Raw genomic sequence first — 16,941 nt, 5'->3', positions numbered from 1 at the left:
TCTCCGACAGATGCAAAGAAATAGAAGACCTGGATAAAAAGTATGACAGCTTTAATTTACACAAAAAGATCAAAGAAATGACAGGTTCTAGGAAAAGCGTTCATAAAAATAACATATATCTTTACTTAATAACAGGCGGTAGCTGGTTTGTGTTTAGTTTCATGCGTGGAAGACAAAGATGCTAGATAAAAAGTAAGTCTTTCACCTCGCCAGGTATTAACGACGCACGAGTAAAGACACCTGGACTCAACTGTAGTAAAATACATCACATGTCAAGCTGCTTCGACACTCTGCCGAAACAGCTGTAGTGACATTAATTTATAATAAATTCTGTGGACGTCTTGAAAACGAAATTTTCAGTATTTTATTGTTAGGTATAAAAATATTTTAAAATAAAATTCTTACCTGTAACTGATTAATCGTCTCTTTATTCCTCCTCGCTATTTCATCATCCGACAAATTACTTTTTTCGTTCGTGTTTGTCTGCGATACATTGTTGAAACTTCTCGCCTGCGCCACTGGTTCAGGTTTCAAAGATTTGGACAAAGTTTCGTCACTTTTACCCAAATTAAGACTATGTTGAGGCTGTAACAAACGATGTTTGTCGATGGATTCGTATCTTGGCAAAGTAGCCAGCTTTTTCCCTATACTTTCCGAGTCCGATAGTTTCCTCATGGGCTCCGAGTACTTGCTACAGTCTGAGAGGTTTTCGATGGAGAGGATAGGGCTTTTTCCAGCCAGTTTACTTCCGGAGTTGATTATGTCTAAATAGCTGGATCGCCTGCTGTTTATATCAGGTGGAGAACTGGATAGAAACGCGGAAGCATCTTTACTGAGTCTTCTGCCGACTACAGTACTGTGGTCCTTGTTGTTTAGTGTCTGTGAGTTAAATATGCTATCTGTACTAAAACGTCTTACGTTAAGGTTGGTTGAGCTTTTGTTTTTATTTTTGGACCGTGGACTGAATAGCTGTTTGCTAAGATACGTTGTTGGTGATCTGCTCTTTGTCCCATTATCAGCCTTTGGACTAGACCTAAAAATTATATTGTTGTAATTAAAAATATTGAGATAATTACGATATTATTCTATAAATTTTTTTAAGTCTGGATCCCGCGTACTAAAAAAAGTTATATTAATAGCAAACTGAAAATTTGTTAAAAACTGAATGGTGTCTAATAAGATAAGCTTTAATCTATAGGAACACTGCAACATGGAAAGTTTTAATTGTGGAACGTGATTTAAATTGTGGAACTTGTCATCCTGATAAGTTTATGAGTGTGAAAACTAGTAGGTTGTGTTTAAATTTATTCAGTAGCAAACTTTATACATAATATATGGAAACATATTGGTCCGACAAATATGTTGTGACATTTTAAGTCCAATACGTAGAACATGTTAAATGACAGGAATCATATTCGTGATGAAAAGCAGTCTGATTTTTGCATAAGAGTTTAATGAAAGGGTAACAAATATATTGGAAGTTCTGTCCGACAAAATACATGGGACCTTTTCGTAGTCTGCGTTCGAAACCTGTAACCTGTTCCACAATTAAAGCTTTCCCTGTTCCAGTGTTCCCGTACATCAAAGTTTGTCCGACCGTTAAGCTATTATCAAATTTTCAGCTTGCTATTAATAATTTTTTTTGTACGCAAGATCCAGGTCTATTTGTGTAAGACTGTGTGGTATTTAAAATATGCGTTAGTAAAAACACAATATCTCTTTGGTGGTTAGTGGTTGGTTAAGGATCTTAAGACGGAATCAGTTGCATATACGCATGTTGTAATAAAACTTTGAGTAGTGTGCACTCTTTCCATCGAAAGAGTTGTAAATTTTAGAAATAGAACTCAGCACTGCCAACAAATCCTACTCTCACGTCCCAGAAGGCTCTTGCTGCGTAGCACTTGGTGAAAGGCGAATTTCTGGTGCAGAAATACTGGAACTATAATGGTACAAAATCAAAGGTATATTCTTTCGTATCTTGGAGCGAATAACTTGCTAGCTACCAAATTCTAACTAAAACCCCCGGAAACCAAGCAACATCCGGTTGTAACTAGCCTTGTACGAACATTCGGTGATTAGCTCGAGTGGGCGAGTACTTCCTAAACTTCCTTAGCTACTCGTAGGAATAGTATGAATATCCAAAATATTAAAAGAAACAAAAGTAGATGAATTCTTGATAGCAGTAAGCTCAGAGGGCTCTGTTGATGAGGTCGCAACAGAAATGAAAGTACAACCACAATAACAAAGTCTTGGAGGGTCTGCTTCAGTGGCCGCAAGGCCAGACAAAAATAGCTGTAAAAATTAAATTCATTGAGGAGGTGGAGGTGATGGTCTACAAAGACGTCAGAACCTTGGCCAGATTGTTTGGCATTACCAAACTGCACAGAAAATGGTTATGATTTCATTGAAGCCAAACAATTATCACCGTTAGTTTCACCAAAATACTTAACAAACATAAAAAATCGATAAGCAAAGCAAAGGCCGAAGTGGCTAAGCAGAAGCAAAAAAAGGAACGTCCGTGGCCAGCATGTCTGAATTTTCCAACTCCCTGAATTCCAAATCAAACAAACAATGCTTAATGCTGTGAAAACTTCCATTTTCGACTTTGAAGAGAGCATTAGGAAACCATCCACAAGAAATCTCACAAAGAACAAATTGAGGCCAAGGTATATGGTAATTTCTTGTGCAACTAGTGCTAGTGTACAAAGTCTCCAGAAAGTAGTTCCCATTCTAAACCCCTGAGAAGGTGCAAGCCTTCAGGTTAAAAACAATGGGGTGAAATTCCCAAGCAGAGTATATGCCGCACGTATCTTCTTATTCAAGGGCCATATTCGAATTATTCGATGTTGGAGATCACCATTGCAAAGTATCATTCTATCTTCTGCGATATGGAATAATTTGAGGAGTCGTTTGAGAAGATCGAGACGTTTTATATAATATGTCCGTACTTTGGTATAAGCAAAATTAAGTTCCGTGCCAAAGACGATGGAAAAAAAAGTTTGATGAGGCCGGAACTTCACGGTATAGCGATCACAACTTTGACGGTTCGAGCTGAAGAAAGAAATAGTGTTAATACGTCAGAGATGCAAAGCTCTAAGGCAGCTGGAGACAATAAGCCTAGAGAGAAGACTGCACGTCTTCAGAATATGGAACGTACCCTTAGAACTGGAGATGGTGTTAGTTCGCTCAAAAAGATGGATACCACTAGAGAGTCGTTATCGAAGAAGTGAAGTTGTTGAGTAATATAGATCATTAGTCTTCACTTAGCTGGTACGTGGTAGTATAAAGGTCCTTTACGTAAACTTTCAGCACCTCAAAGTTGCAGCGGCTGTGATGTGCAAAGGGTTTGCCAAAGAAAACTTACATGAATTTAGGCTTTATAATGGAAATCTTGCAGGTCTGACTGTTGAATACTGAGATGTGATGCTAACGCTAATAATTTAGTGTATGGGACTACAAACATTAATACAATATGTATGTATTTTTTATAGTTCGTCTCAAGTTCAGTAATTATATAACATTATAAGGAATTTGCATGTACATAGCAATAGAACCTTCGTGTACCGATCACAGTTAAACTCATTTTGATCTTGTGACTGCAAGTTTAGTTGTAATGAAATTTAGAAATCCGAGGGACAAATTCTGGGAATTCTGCAAAGCTATACTCAAAGAATCTGTAGTGGGAACAATAGGTACCATCAGACACGTGAAGGGTCTTGAATAAGCAGTGCAAATGGAAAGATAGACCATAACGGTGTTTTACCACGAACGCTTCCCAGAGAGATCAAGAAAATAAAATAGAAACAGAACTGCAAAATCTTAGAGGGCAGTGGTAAGACTATTATAATAGGGCTAAATCAAACCAAAAGTGGGATAAGTGAGAAATAATTATAACCCAATAGAGGAAAACTACACCCACCCAGATGAACCCTAATATCGGCAGCAGTAGGAAATAGATAGACCAAGAATGAGAAGGAGGGACGGTGTGGACGAGTACGCAAGGAACAACTGGCAAAATAGTCTGGGGAAGGACGAATCTCGACTAGGGACCGAATAGTGAAAAACTGACGTAGTTTAACAAAGGAATTAGTAAAGCCAAAAGCGGCTCGTCAAGAATAGAAAAAGTTTCTGAGAGAGAGAGTCGAAGAAAAATGAAAAAATAAATGGATGACGTCATTTCGACGTCTCGGTGACGTCCTAATAGTTATTATTATCGAAAATAACGACACTTTATTTAAAAATCGACCTTTTGGGCATTTCCTTCTAATATGTCGTATATCTAAAATATTCATTGTGGGTCGTTTTCAAATGAACAGTATAAATGAAGGGTAAATATTGATATAAGTGTAATAGATTGTGATGAGAACTCATAATATTCGTTATCAAATCACAGTAGAATCATACCTTAAGAAAGTCCTCTTAATGATGCTTGGACTCAACCTCGACTTCTTCTCATCCGGACTCAACTGGTACTCAGAATCCACCTCGGTGACGGACTCCAGCGGCGGTTCCCGTTCCTCTTGTTGCTGCCTACGGATGGTGCTTTAAATTTAATAGTAATTGAGTATTGAGGAGGGACGCATGCCTTGCCACTTACCTTCGTATCTCTTGGATCATCTCGAAAAATTGCGCTTTGCTCTTTCTGCGCCGACGCTGTTCGTGTTCCTTCTGAAACAAGAATCATCAAGACAATTGCAACTAATACTCTATAGTGCGCAATATACTCTACGACATTTATTGTTTGTGTAGGGATATTTTACGTTTGCACTACAAAAATATAAGATATAGTAAACGTTGAATTGATAATGTAGATTGATTACTCTTTTTATTGTCAAGAAGTCACAATTTTAGTTTAAAGTTACAACTATAATTAATAGGCTATTGACTAAGTACTATAGAAAGAAACTACAACGTTAACGGGGTTTTATAATTTCATATGGTCAATAATTAATCTCTGTATATGAAAAAACCGCGGAGTGTTACCATTTAAAGGGGTACGTTTTTGAGAAATGGGTGAATTAGTCCCTGGGCATAGGTTACATTAGGGTGAGTTCTATGCACTTTTGGTACAAACACTTGTACACAAAAATTGTTCCTGGTTAAATTTCCTATCTAAAAATAACTTTTTAAAGTCACAGATACTTTTTTTACAAAAATATATTCAAAAAAAGCACAAAAAATCCCAAAAGAAATAAATTTGTTTTTTGTCTCATAACTTTTGTCCACGGGGATATAGGTATAGACATTGCTTTAAATAAAAAGAATTTACAAATTTTTTCTTTAAAATGATGTTTGGTAGAGGTCATTAGGATTTAAAGTTTTCGAAATATGATTTTTCAAAGTTCGCCACTCACAGCAATGTTGGGCAATTTTCCTTGTTATTTCGCAAATATTGTTCTGTAACTTTTTTCTACGTAACTTTAGGCATATGTAATGGTACATGTAAGAGGAATAGAAATCAAATGCCTTTAAAATGTTCTACTGTATAATGTTGTACGACTTCTTTTAAAGAGGTTATCTTTTTCAAGATTTTATACTTTTAACAAGTTGTTATATATTTTACGATTATTTTTAAAATTTCCTATTATAACTTTTTTTTCTGCATTTAGGTATATTATATTATATAGGGTAAACCATACAGTTATTGGACACTTAAGAAAATTTCAACTTTAAAAATTCGTAATTCACATTGTTCTCTGCAGATTGAATTGAAATTTATACAAAACGTAGTCTAAACAGTTTATTACAATATGGCTAAAAGGATTTAAAGAAAGGGTTAAATCTTTTCTGTCAATATATATTTATTAAAAATAGTTACAAAAATTATAGTTATTGGACAGTTTATTTAGTTACAGGACACTCAAAATTAGTTATTGGACAACTGCTTTAACACAATACAAACCTAAAAATAAATGAAAATTACAAGAAAAACCAAAATTTCTGTGCGGTACCTATTATGTACAGTTGTTGACACAATTAAATTTTATAATTGCTTCTGTGCTTCTTTGTATTGAGTGAAAAGTTCGTCAATATCTTCATCCTCACTGTCTTGGTTACTGTTATTAGCATCGGAATCACTATCCTGCAGATTGAAGCAGTTGTGACATATAAATAGATCACCATCGTTAGGTATATGCTGTCTATGCTTAACAGGAATACAACATTCGTGATAATAAAGACTACAGTCATCGCATTTTAATTTATTCGATTGAATATCATTTGAACAAATAGAACATTTGACTTTTTTTGAATTCTTTTTGTTGCTACACTGGTTTTTGGTTAATTTTTCTTCTCTTTTCCGTTTCCTTTCTTGTTTTTGTTTTTCCTGCTCTTCTTTTAACTCCTCCTTTTTTCGTAACATTTCTTGATATCGTGCAGATGTAATAGCAAAAGGAAGTCTTTCCGTGTTACGTTTATTTTTTCTTTCCGGTACAGTAGGAGAAGTTAAAAAATTGCCCAACAATTCGTGTTTAACAATAATTTTACTTGTAGAGGGTAAGTCATAAACATTAGTTTTATATTGTTGAATATGGATATCATTGGTACTATTACTCTCAGAAATATTTACATTTTCAATACCACTTTTTTCTGATGTTTTTATTTCAGTATTTTTAACCGGAGATGTGATAGCTATATTTTGAATAATATTAATGTTTGTGTCTCTATTTTTTAGAACCATTTGGTTATCAGAATGTTTTGGATCATGTTCAAAAAAATTCCAGATTTTGAACAACAAATTCAAATTATCGTCGCTAGGTAGATTATTCTTTGGATTTTCTTTTAAATTCTCTAAGCTATGAACTTTTTCAGGACCTAAGATATTTACGAAAGTATTATAGTCCATCTTGGGTTTCTTTTGATGATCCGAAATGATTAAATTTTTTACTACTTCTTTACCTAAACATTTTGTGTAGTCAATAGCATCTGCTTTAAATGGAAACAATCCGCAAACCTTGAAACCATTTACTACTGTTTCAGTTTTACAACTTTTTTTTGTAGCTTGCTCCAATATAGAAGCAAATACAACCTTATTGACTACCCCTCCTGGATGCTGTTCTTCCCATTCTCTTACTGACTGCCGCCAAGCTTCTTTTAGTGGACGGAAAATAGAGACGTCACATGGTTGTAAAATCCTTGTGGCGTTAGGATAAAGTGCAATTACTTCAATTTGCAGTTCATTACACAATAGACTTAATTGGTAACTTAAGTGACTCTTGTGCCCATCTACAAAAGGAATAACTGGAAGCTTAATATTATTTTCAATTAGGTGGGGGTAAAAAACATTCGCAATATACTGATAGAATGTCTCTGTCGTCATCCAACCATTATCGCTTCTGCCCACACCCCATTTAGGATTAATGCCTTTAGCAACTTTTTCTGGAATACGTTGATAAGGATAAATAACCATAGGCAGGCAAATTTTACCGTCTGCTGAAAACGTAAACATCACAGTGACGTTTTCTTTTGAACAGCTTTTTTCAACATTATAAACATTTTTTGAACCTTTCATAGCAAATACTTTACCAGTAGATGGACATATTTGAAATCCTGACTCATCTCCATTAAAAATTCTTGATGGATCAGTTAGAACTTCTTCTAGATGTTTTTCTTTGACATAGGTTTCAATATTTTTAAACCAGTTTTTGATGTCTCGTTCAGATACACAAGCGCTAGCTGCCGTTACACCTTCACTTGTCCTTTTAGAAACCTCTGGATGTCGCTTCAAAAATCCCTAAAAAAATCAAACGATAAATACCGATTAAAATACATTTTTTTGGCGACTGACTTTTAACCATCCATCTCCAGGTCGATTATCTTTAAAGTTATTGGGGCGAGGATTTTCGGTTAAAAATTTTTGCACGCTGCTTTTTTAATCGTTAGCCTTTTTGGGGAAACCTTTTGAAGCGGTTTCTTGTATCCATCTGGAATATTGAATGTAAAATCAAATAATGCTATGGATTAAGATAAATTTAATGAACGTACCTAACCAGAGTATTCTCCTCCTCGCAAGTTAAAATAGGAGACGGTCCAAGTGTATCTTTATGTTCCGGATGTTTTAATTTAAATTCTATAGTGGACTTCGGAATTCCATATTTTTTTTCAGCTGTTTTATACGATTCAGTGCCATTTTGGACATCCTTAACAGCTTCTATAAGTTTATTCTTATCGTATTTTCTAAGTTTAGGCATTTTACTACAATCCTAAAAAATCAATTTAGTAATTGGACGGTCAAATTTAGTTATTGGACAGCTGTCCAATAACTGTCAAATCGATTACTAAATTAATTTTACTGCTATCTCCAGTTAATTATACATAAACACGTTGAAAATTGTAGAAATATGTGGTAAGTATAGTTATCTAGTGATTGGACAGGTGTCCCATAATAGAATTCAGCAAGTTTTCTAGTTTAGTTATTGGACAGGCGTAATTAAATCCAAATTAAAATCCCTATTACTGTACGCGATCTACCTTAGGGACTATAAGTGTCCTAACTACACGCTTTTAAATAAAAATACAATCTTACCTTAAAAATAACACGTAGTTTTGAAAAAAAAGTCAGAGCAGATGCTTAACACAATGCTTAAATGTCACTTCACTCACATAACCTAAAAATATTTACCGCCAAAATCACAGAACCCGTTAAAGGCAGAACATAGACATAAGAATGTACGTAATATAGAAGCGAGTAGTGCCACCTAGTGAAATATACTCTTGTTAGCACTTGCAGAAATCTTATAATCGTAAGTTAACACTGTAATGTCCAATAACTGTCTCGTGTCCAATAACTGGCGTTTTACCCTAATAAAAAATAAAACTTATTCTGTTTACATTAAAATGGTGTACTATAAAAAAAATTCTAGGATTATTTTTGAATAAGATATGCTTTTTCAAAATGTAATAAGTACTTGCAACGATTTTTGATTTTAGGATTATTTTTTAAATTTTGCATTATAACTTTTTTATGTGATTGTGTGTTATGATTAAATCTTATTTTTTATAGCTAATACTTTGGATCCACTTGGCTCGGCCGGGCAAACTTTAAAATATGGATTAATTCTAATATTATTTACTGTCAAAGCTCCTGCACCACAAGCTTTGCTTGAAACAATAGCATGTAAATGTACCAAAGAATGTACAAAAAACTGCGGTTGTAGGAAGATAGTAATTAGTTGTTCAATATTCTTCAAAGGGTACATGTGCATGGGTACTAATTGTGGGAACTCTAACTGAGGTGTCAGAGGAAGATATTGATGCTAATGTTAACGAAGAGATGGACTTTGATTTTGAAAATCTTGTAAATGTCAACGTTTAAATAATTTAACTAAAGTGATGTTTTCTAAGACTAATTATTATGCAATTTTTATAAAATAAATAATTTTAAATAATACAGGAAAAAAATATTAAAGAATCACTCGGTTTCCATTATTTAAATATAGATGATACACCATTTTAAAGAACAGAAAGTAAGCCCTCTTTATTGAGCAATATATTGTATATTCATGTACAAGAAAAAAAAAGTTATAATGAGAAATTAAAAAAATAATCCTAAAATCAAAAATCGTTGCAAGTACTTATTACACTTTGAAAAATAATATCTTATTCAAAAATAATCGTAAAAAATGTAAAAATAATATTTTATTTATATTAGGTACTAGTATATATTAAGGTATATATTAGGTATATAGTATATATAATATAATATTATATTATATATTATATAGTATATATTATATATTATATATTATATATTATATATTATATATTATATATTATATATTATATATTATATATTATATATTATATATTATATATTATATAATATGTAATAATATTTTATTTTTATATTATATTATAAAAAATCGTTAAAAGTATAAAACCTTGAAAAACCATAATCTCCTTAAAAAAAAAGTAGTACATTACAAACGTTATACAGGAGACCATTTTAAAGGTAATTGATTTCTATTCCTATTACGTGTACCATTGCATATATAGTCGGTTCGCTAAACTCAGACGCAACTGGCTAGATATTTTAGTCGATATTTTTTTTGTTTTTTGCCATTTTTGCAAAAATTGGCAAAATTACTAACTATTTAGTGATTATTAACTATTTAGTAATTATTTTTTGCCACTTTTACTAAAATTGGCAAAATTACCGACTAAAATATCTAGAAAGTTGCGTCTGAGTTTAGCGAACAGACTATACCTAAAGTTACGTAGAAAACAGTTACAGAACAATATTTGAGAAATAACAAGGAAAATTGCCCAAAATTGCTATGAGTGGAGAACTTTGAAAAATCATATTTCGAAAACTATAAATCCTAATTGCCTCTAATAAACAATATTTAAAGTAGAAATATGTACATTTTTTTTTCTGCAAAGCAATGTCTATACCTATATCCTCGTGGAAAAAAGTTATGGGACAAAAGACAAAATTTCTTTCTTTTGGGTTTCTTTGTGCTTTTTCGTTTGAATATATTTTTGTAAAAAAAAGTATCATTGACTTTAAGAAGTGATATTTAGATAGGCAATTTAACCAGGAACAATTTTTATGTAAATATGTTTGTACCAAAAGTGCATAGAACTCACACTAATGTAACCTGAGTTTCACTCTGCGGTTTTTTCATATATAGATGTCCATTGACCATATGAAATAATAAAACCCCGTTAACGTTGTAGTTCCTTTTAGCTATCTTATTTTGAATATTATAATCAATAGCCTATAAGTTTATTTTGGCGTTTCGATTTCCACTTACGTGGAGTCTTAAGTCAAAATAAACTTATTTAAAGTAAAATTGTGGCTTATTCCCAATAGAAATAGTAATTCGTAATAAGGTGCCATAAGAAAATAGGTAGCTGCAGAATAATAGTATTGATCAGGTAGTATATGAAAAAAGAGTTATTTAACTTTCTTAAAGACTGCAATTATGTATGTCAAATCTTAAAGCTGCTAGCTGAACATTACGGATTGCTTTGTACGCTATCATATTATTAACTTATTGCATTTCTAAGCTTGGCCTAATACTACAACTATTCAATTAATATTACAACAAAAATACTTATATTTATTAAATAGAAAAACTCGCAGATATAACTACTGTGCTGCGTTCAAGGAAAAGGTGTTTGCAACATAAAATATAAGTTTAGTCATTTATCAAAAATTCAAACTACACTACGATATACTACGTATTAAAATTATCTATTCTAAAATCATAATAAATATGTAGCCCAGTAAATAAACGGGAAATTCGGCGATACCGTGTAATTTTCAGGGGCAACTCCGAATTGCATGAAAATTTGGATTTAGGTTCTACTTACCCTCCACTTCAAAGTTGAAATTATGCTTTTACTTGGGGGGTGACAGTCACCCCTTCTCGGGGGTGAAAAGACATACGTTCAAGATAAGACCGGAAATAGATAAATTGACTGATTTTAAGCAACTTTTGTTCTATAGAGTTTTTTACGTAAGTCAATACTTTTCGAGTTATTTGCCATTGAAAATGTTGATTTTTCGTCAAAAAAACTACGTTTTCAGACGGTTTTTCGTAAATAACTCAAAAAGTAAATATTTTATCGAAAAAAATATTCTTGAAAAAAGTGTAGCCTATAAAAAACGCCAAAAAAAATGGTGTATCAGTATAGTCTATCAATCAAATAAAAACAAAGTTGTAGCTCATGAAAAGTACGTTCTTATTCGTCTAATTCCAAATCGAATATTTCAAGGTGAAATCACCGAAAAATTAAGCACTTTTCGGGAAAAACCCGTTTAAACTTTTTTAAAGTGTTTATAAAAAGCTTTGTTTTAATTGTTAACAAAAGTTTTAGCATTAAAAATAAGCGAGTTACGCTCAAAATAAAGTTGGCTCTCTTTTTTTTTTGTAAAAAATCATGAAAATCTCGCCGTGTTTAGCTCGCCAAATGAAATTAATCGCTACCGCTTTACAAACAAATTAATTACCTATATATTTTTTATATGATCTGTCAGTCTCACCGGTTTAAAGTGTTTCTTTTTGAAAGGGTTATAATTGAGAAAGCTTGAATGGGTCACTATCACGAGTGTATGCAAATTTTGAACAGCCATATCTTAACCAATTTTTGTCTTACGGAGAAACAAAATGAAACCAGCATATTTATAAAATAGCAAAAACCACATTTTTTTACTCTTTAAGATTTTTCTTATCACTAATACTTTTTAAGTTATTTTGAAAAAATGAAATTTTTCAAAAATTTTTTGAAAAGTTTTTTTTATTATAAAACCAAATGTTTTCAAAAATAAGCATTTCAAACAAATCAAACTTACAGATCATGTAAACAATACACATACAGTTAAAATAGATGGTAAAGCGAAACGATTAATTTCATTTAGGGTGCTAAATAGAGGGAGGTTTTCACGATTTTTTTTACCAAAAAAAAGGAGTCAACCTTTTTTTTCAGTGAACTCGTTTATTATTGATGATGTAAACTTTTGTAAAAAACAAATAATAAGCTTTTTTTCGATACTTTAAAAATGTTAATAAGGTTTTCCCGAAAAACGCTTCTTACTTCGGTGGTTTCGCGTTGAATTATTCGATTTGGAATTAGACGAATAAGAACGTATTTTTCATGAGCTACAACTTTGCTTCTACTCAATTTGTAGACTTTACTGGTACACCATTTTTTTCGTTTTTTTATAGGCTACCCTTTTGTTAAAAATATTTTTTTCGATAAAACATTTACTTTTTGAGTTATTTGGGAAAAACGGTCTGAAAACGTAGTTTTTTTGTCGAAAAATCAACATTTTAAATCGAGAATAACTCGAAAAGTATTGACTTACGTAAAAAACTTTATAGAACAAAAGGTGCTTAAAATAAGTCAATTTATCCATTTCCGGCCTTATTTTAAACACGCGTTTTTCATCCTTCAAGAAGGGGTAAATGTGACCCCCCAAGTAAAAGCAACCAACGGCACAAATTCAACTTTGAAGTGGAGGCTAAGTAGAACCTAAATCCAAATTTTCATGCAATTCGGAGTTGTCCCTGGAAATTACACTCCAAAACGGTTATTTATTGGGCTAATGCACTAGATATAAAAAACCAAGAAACCTGAATGTTACGAGGAGCACTACCGAATCATAACTTACAATATGTATAAATTTTGTAAATATTTTGTCACGGAAAGACAAATGCTGAACATTAAACTATCAGACAGGAAAAGAAACGAATAGATCCGTAACAAAACAAAAGTGGAAGATGTCTCAAGCTAAGTCATCATCATCATCCAGCCTTCTGCATCCAAATTTGAACATAGGCCTCCCCTAATTTCTTCCAGTTTTGTCGATTTTGGGCTTTCTGCAACCAATTCCCAGCAATCCTTTTGACGTCGCCTGTCCATCGTGTATGTGGTCTACCTCTACTTCTTCTGTCTTCTCGTGGTCTCCACACTGTAATTTTTTGGGTCCACCTCCCGTCCTTCATTCTGGCTACATGGCCCGCCCAATTCCACTTCAGCCATGCTACTCGCTCTATGACATTTGTGACGCCTGCCCTTCTTCTGATTTCTTCGTTTCTGACCCTGTCTCTGAGAGTCAGTCCAAGTAGTGACCGACCCATTCTTCTTTGGGCCACGCCAAGTTTCGTTGCTGTGGCCTGGGTTAACGATAATTTTTCGGCGCCGTAAGTCATGACTGGAAGCACATATTGGTCGAACGTCTCCCTTTCAAATAATTTGGCAAGTTGCTCTTGAAGAATAGAGCGTATGTCTCCATATGCGGCCCATGTTAAGGTGATCCTTCTCTGTAATTCAGCAGTTTGATTGTCCCTGGCAATTTGGATTTCATGCTCTAAGTATTTATATTTATGGACCAATGCTATTTCGTTGACGTCGACTTTTGGATTTTCGCTTGGTACCAGATTTGTCATGTATTGTGTCTTTTCGAAATTTATGTTTAAACCAACTTTTTACAGGGGGCATCTAACTCAGTAAGCACAGTTCTAATCTCTTTTAAGTTGTCTGTTATAAGAACTATGTCGTCTGCGAGTTGTAGGTGGGAGAGCCTTTCACCGTCGACATATATTTCTTTGGCGTCCCACACCAATTGTTTGAAAGCATGTTCAAGTACTGCCGTAAAAAGTTTGGGAGATAACGTGTCTCCCTGTCTAATTCCTCTTTTGATTTTTATAGATTTGGTATCTTTGTGTAGTCGGACGGTCATGGTTGCATTATTGTAATATGTTCGCTATCAGTTGGTAGTACCGATAATCTACACCACTTTCCTTCAATGCTCTCATTATGCTGTTAATTTCTATCGTATCAAATGCTTTGCGAAAGTCTACGGAAGCCAGGACCAATGGTCGGTTGTATCCGATAGATTTTTCTATAATCCCTTTTATGCAGTGTAGGTGGTCGTTAGTGCCAAAGTTTTTTCTAAAACCCGCCTGTTCTCTAGGTTGGTAAAAATCCAATTTTGTCTCCAGTCTATTTGTTAGTATTCTTGTGAATAACTTGTAGAGGTGGTCTAATAGGCTTAAGCTAAGTAGCCAAGCTCTCCGGAAGTTCTCCGGACAAACCCTACGGCAGAAGAATGAGAGATGGACAGAGACGATTATACATTGGAGACCGTGGAACCACAAACGAAGAAGGAAAGGCCACAGATGCGATGGTCAGATGACTTGAAGAAACACACTTGGTCAAAACTGATGTAAATTACCCAAGATAGAGAGGCATGGATAAGGAAGAGGAGAGCGATATCCAAGGATGGATGTTTAGGGCTGATTAGATAGATAAATAGATATTTTGTAAATGCCAAATCATGATTTACAAAGTTTTATATTGTAAATCATGATTCGGGGGTGCTCCTCGTAACATTCAATGTGTCTTGGTTTGTTTATCTTTAGTGTATCTTTATTGTGATTTTAGTATTTATAAATGTTAAAGAAAAATATTGTTATAGACCTGTATTATTGTTGTTTGATGAAAACTTCATGTTAATGCCATCGGTACATAATTCGCAAATATTTTACGGCTATCCCTACTTTTTCTGCCTTTACACGGCAAACTACGTGTAGTAAAATTCTCACTGGCATGGATATGTAAACATTACTACTTGACAATGTCATCATTAACTTTAAAGGGATGGATTTTGAATGTTCTTGGATAACTGTTATTTGTATAATTGCAAATTATTAATTCAGTTCTTCTTCTTATTTTTGTTTTTGGTCTCGCTGCAAGGAGATCACCAGCACGATTTATAGGCGATCTTAATATAGTCTGGCTCTGAGCCATATCAAAATCGCTGACTATGTTTTTGTGAAAAGCTTTTGATGAGGTGTGATATAATTAATATGAGTTTAATTAGGTCAGGTTAAGTATGATTAAAACATAAATTAAATGGCAACTAGCAACATATAACTCGAATACATATAAACAGTTCAGCCTTGCAATTTGTAAACTTATTTTGTTAATTGCGAGAAAAATCATTGCAGTTTATAAGCTTATTTGGTTAATTGCAAGAAAACGCATTATTACATTCACCGATTCTTCCGTTAGGGAACTTAGAATATTGTATATAGAGAGTGGTATTTTGAAGTTTATGGAAATGAATTTTGTGTCTATATCAAAATTAGGAATCACATTAATCGGGCATTCAAAAATGATGTGGTTCAGATTCTCGAGATGACCACATTCACAAAAAGGATTATCCTTTATGTTCATTTTATACAGATGTTTTGTTAAACAATGGCCTGTGCGCATTCTAATGATGGTGGTAGTGTGTCTTCTATTTCTATATGGAAAATTTGAATAAAAAGGTTTGGTGGGAAAGAAGTCTTGAATTGTTTTGTATTGCGAAGTCTTCTGGACTAAAGCCTTATGTTTAATTATATTATCCGTGGAAACCTTTACGAATACATGCATACATATTATACTATACATAATATATACATACATACTTCATATGTCACTTCTTATACATACTTTTTTTTGCATCATTAAAGCACCGTTTTCTAAATTTTAAAAGCCAAACTTTTCTCAACTAAGTTATCCGAGGAAACGTCAAAGTATATGTTATAAAGAGCTGGTGAGAGATTAAACGTAAGAAAGAAAGTTCGGCTGAGACTTGTTAACCATAAAAGAATCGTTCGGTAAACTACTTAACTGTGAAAAATCTGTCCCTTGAAGTTGTGCAAAGAGCTGAGGATATAAAGAAAAAATCAAGAGAAGCAGAGACACGCAAAGGTTTTATAGTCTAGGAGCTTTATTTTTACTTACCTTTAAGCGTTACAGATTTTGTCAAAATGTAAATTAGGTAATGGCGGACGGCCAAATTCAGTGCTTGATTAATTTGTTATTAGGTTTTTAGAAGTTTTAGCATATACGATATTCACATTATACAGGGTGTTTCATTGTTAATTGGAAATATTTTAACTGTAGATTCCTGGGCTCGAAATATTAGATTTTAACGCAAATCATCTGGTCCCAAAAGGCTTCCTAAGGGAGCTAGAGCTCTTTGAAGAGCGGCATGTAATTAATTTTTCAATTTCTCCAAAACGCCTCTATTTAGAAAAACAAAAACTATTGATGTTTACAAAAAAATTATTTGGTATTTACAATATATAGGTATACATTGTAAAGTATGATTCGGTAGTGCTCCTAGTAGCATTTAACGTGTCTTGGTTTGTTTATTTCCACTGCATCTTGATTGTAAATTTAGTATGGTATCATATATTTGGTTTTTTTTATATTCATTTTTAGTCCATACTTTTCAGAGAAACTGCTAGTTTTGTTTAGTAGTAATTGGAGTTGTTTAGCAGACCTTGCCTTAATCAAGAAAAATGCAAAGAGCAATATATGGAGGTGTGAAAATAGAAGGTCAGTGGAGAAGAAAAACCAATAAAGAATTGGAAGAACTGTATTAAGAGCTAACGATAACGACGACGATCAAAACACAGACAATGTAAAAGAATGACA

General features: G+C 33.2%; 1 protein-coding gene across 1 annotated transcript in view; it reads right to left on the bottom strand.

The window, feature by feature from the left end:
• The window catches only part of LOC114324772 (glutamate receptor ionotropic, NMDA 3B-like), a 424,994-nt gene that overhangs the window by 17,996 nt on the left and 390,057 nt on the right, over nt 1-16,941 (bottom strand). Inside the window, 3 exon segments of the mRNA XM_050647354.1 lie at nt 406-1,033; nt 4,405-4,542; nt 4,598-4,668. Of these exon segments, the coding sequence (XP_050503311.1) occupies nt 406-1,033; nt 4,405-4,542; nt 4,598-4,668 (837 nt within the window).

Source organism: Diabrotica virgifera, chromosome 3 (genome assembly GCF_917563875.1).
Source record: "Diabrotica virgifera virgifera chromosome 3, PGI_DIABVI_V3a".
Lineage (NCBI taxonomy): Eukaryota > Metazoa > Arthropoda > Insecta > Coleoptera > Chrysomelidae > Diabrotica > Diabrotica virgifera.
This window is presented reverse-complemented; position numbering and strand designations above follow the sequence as displayed.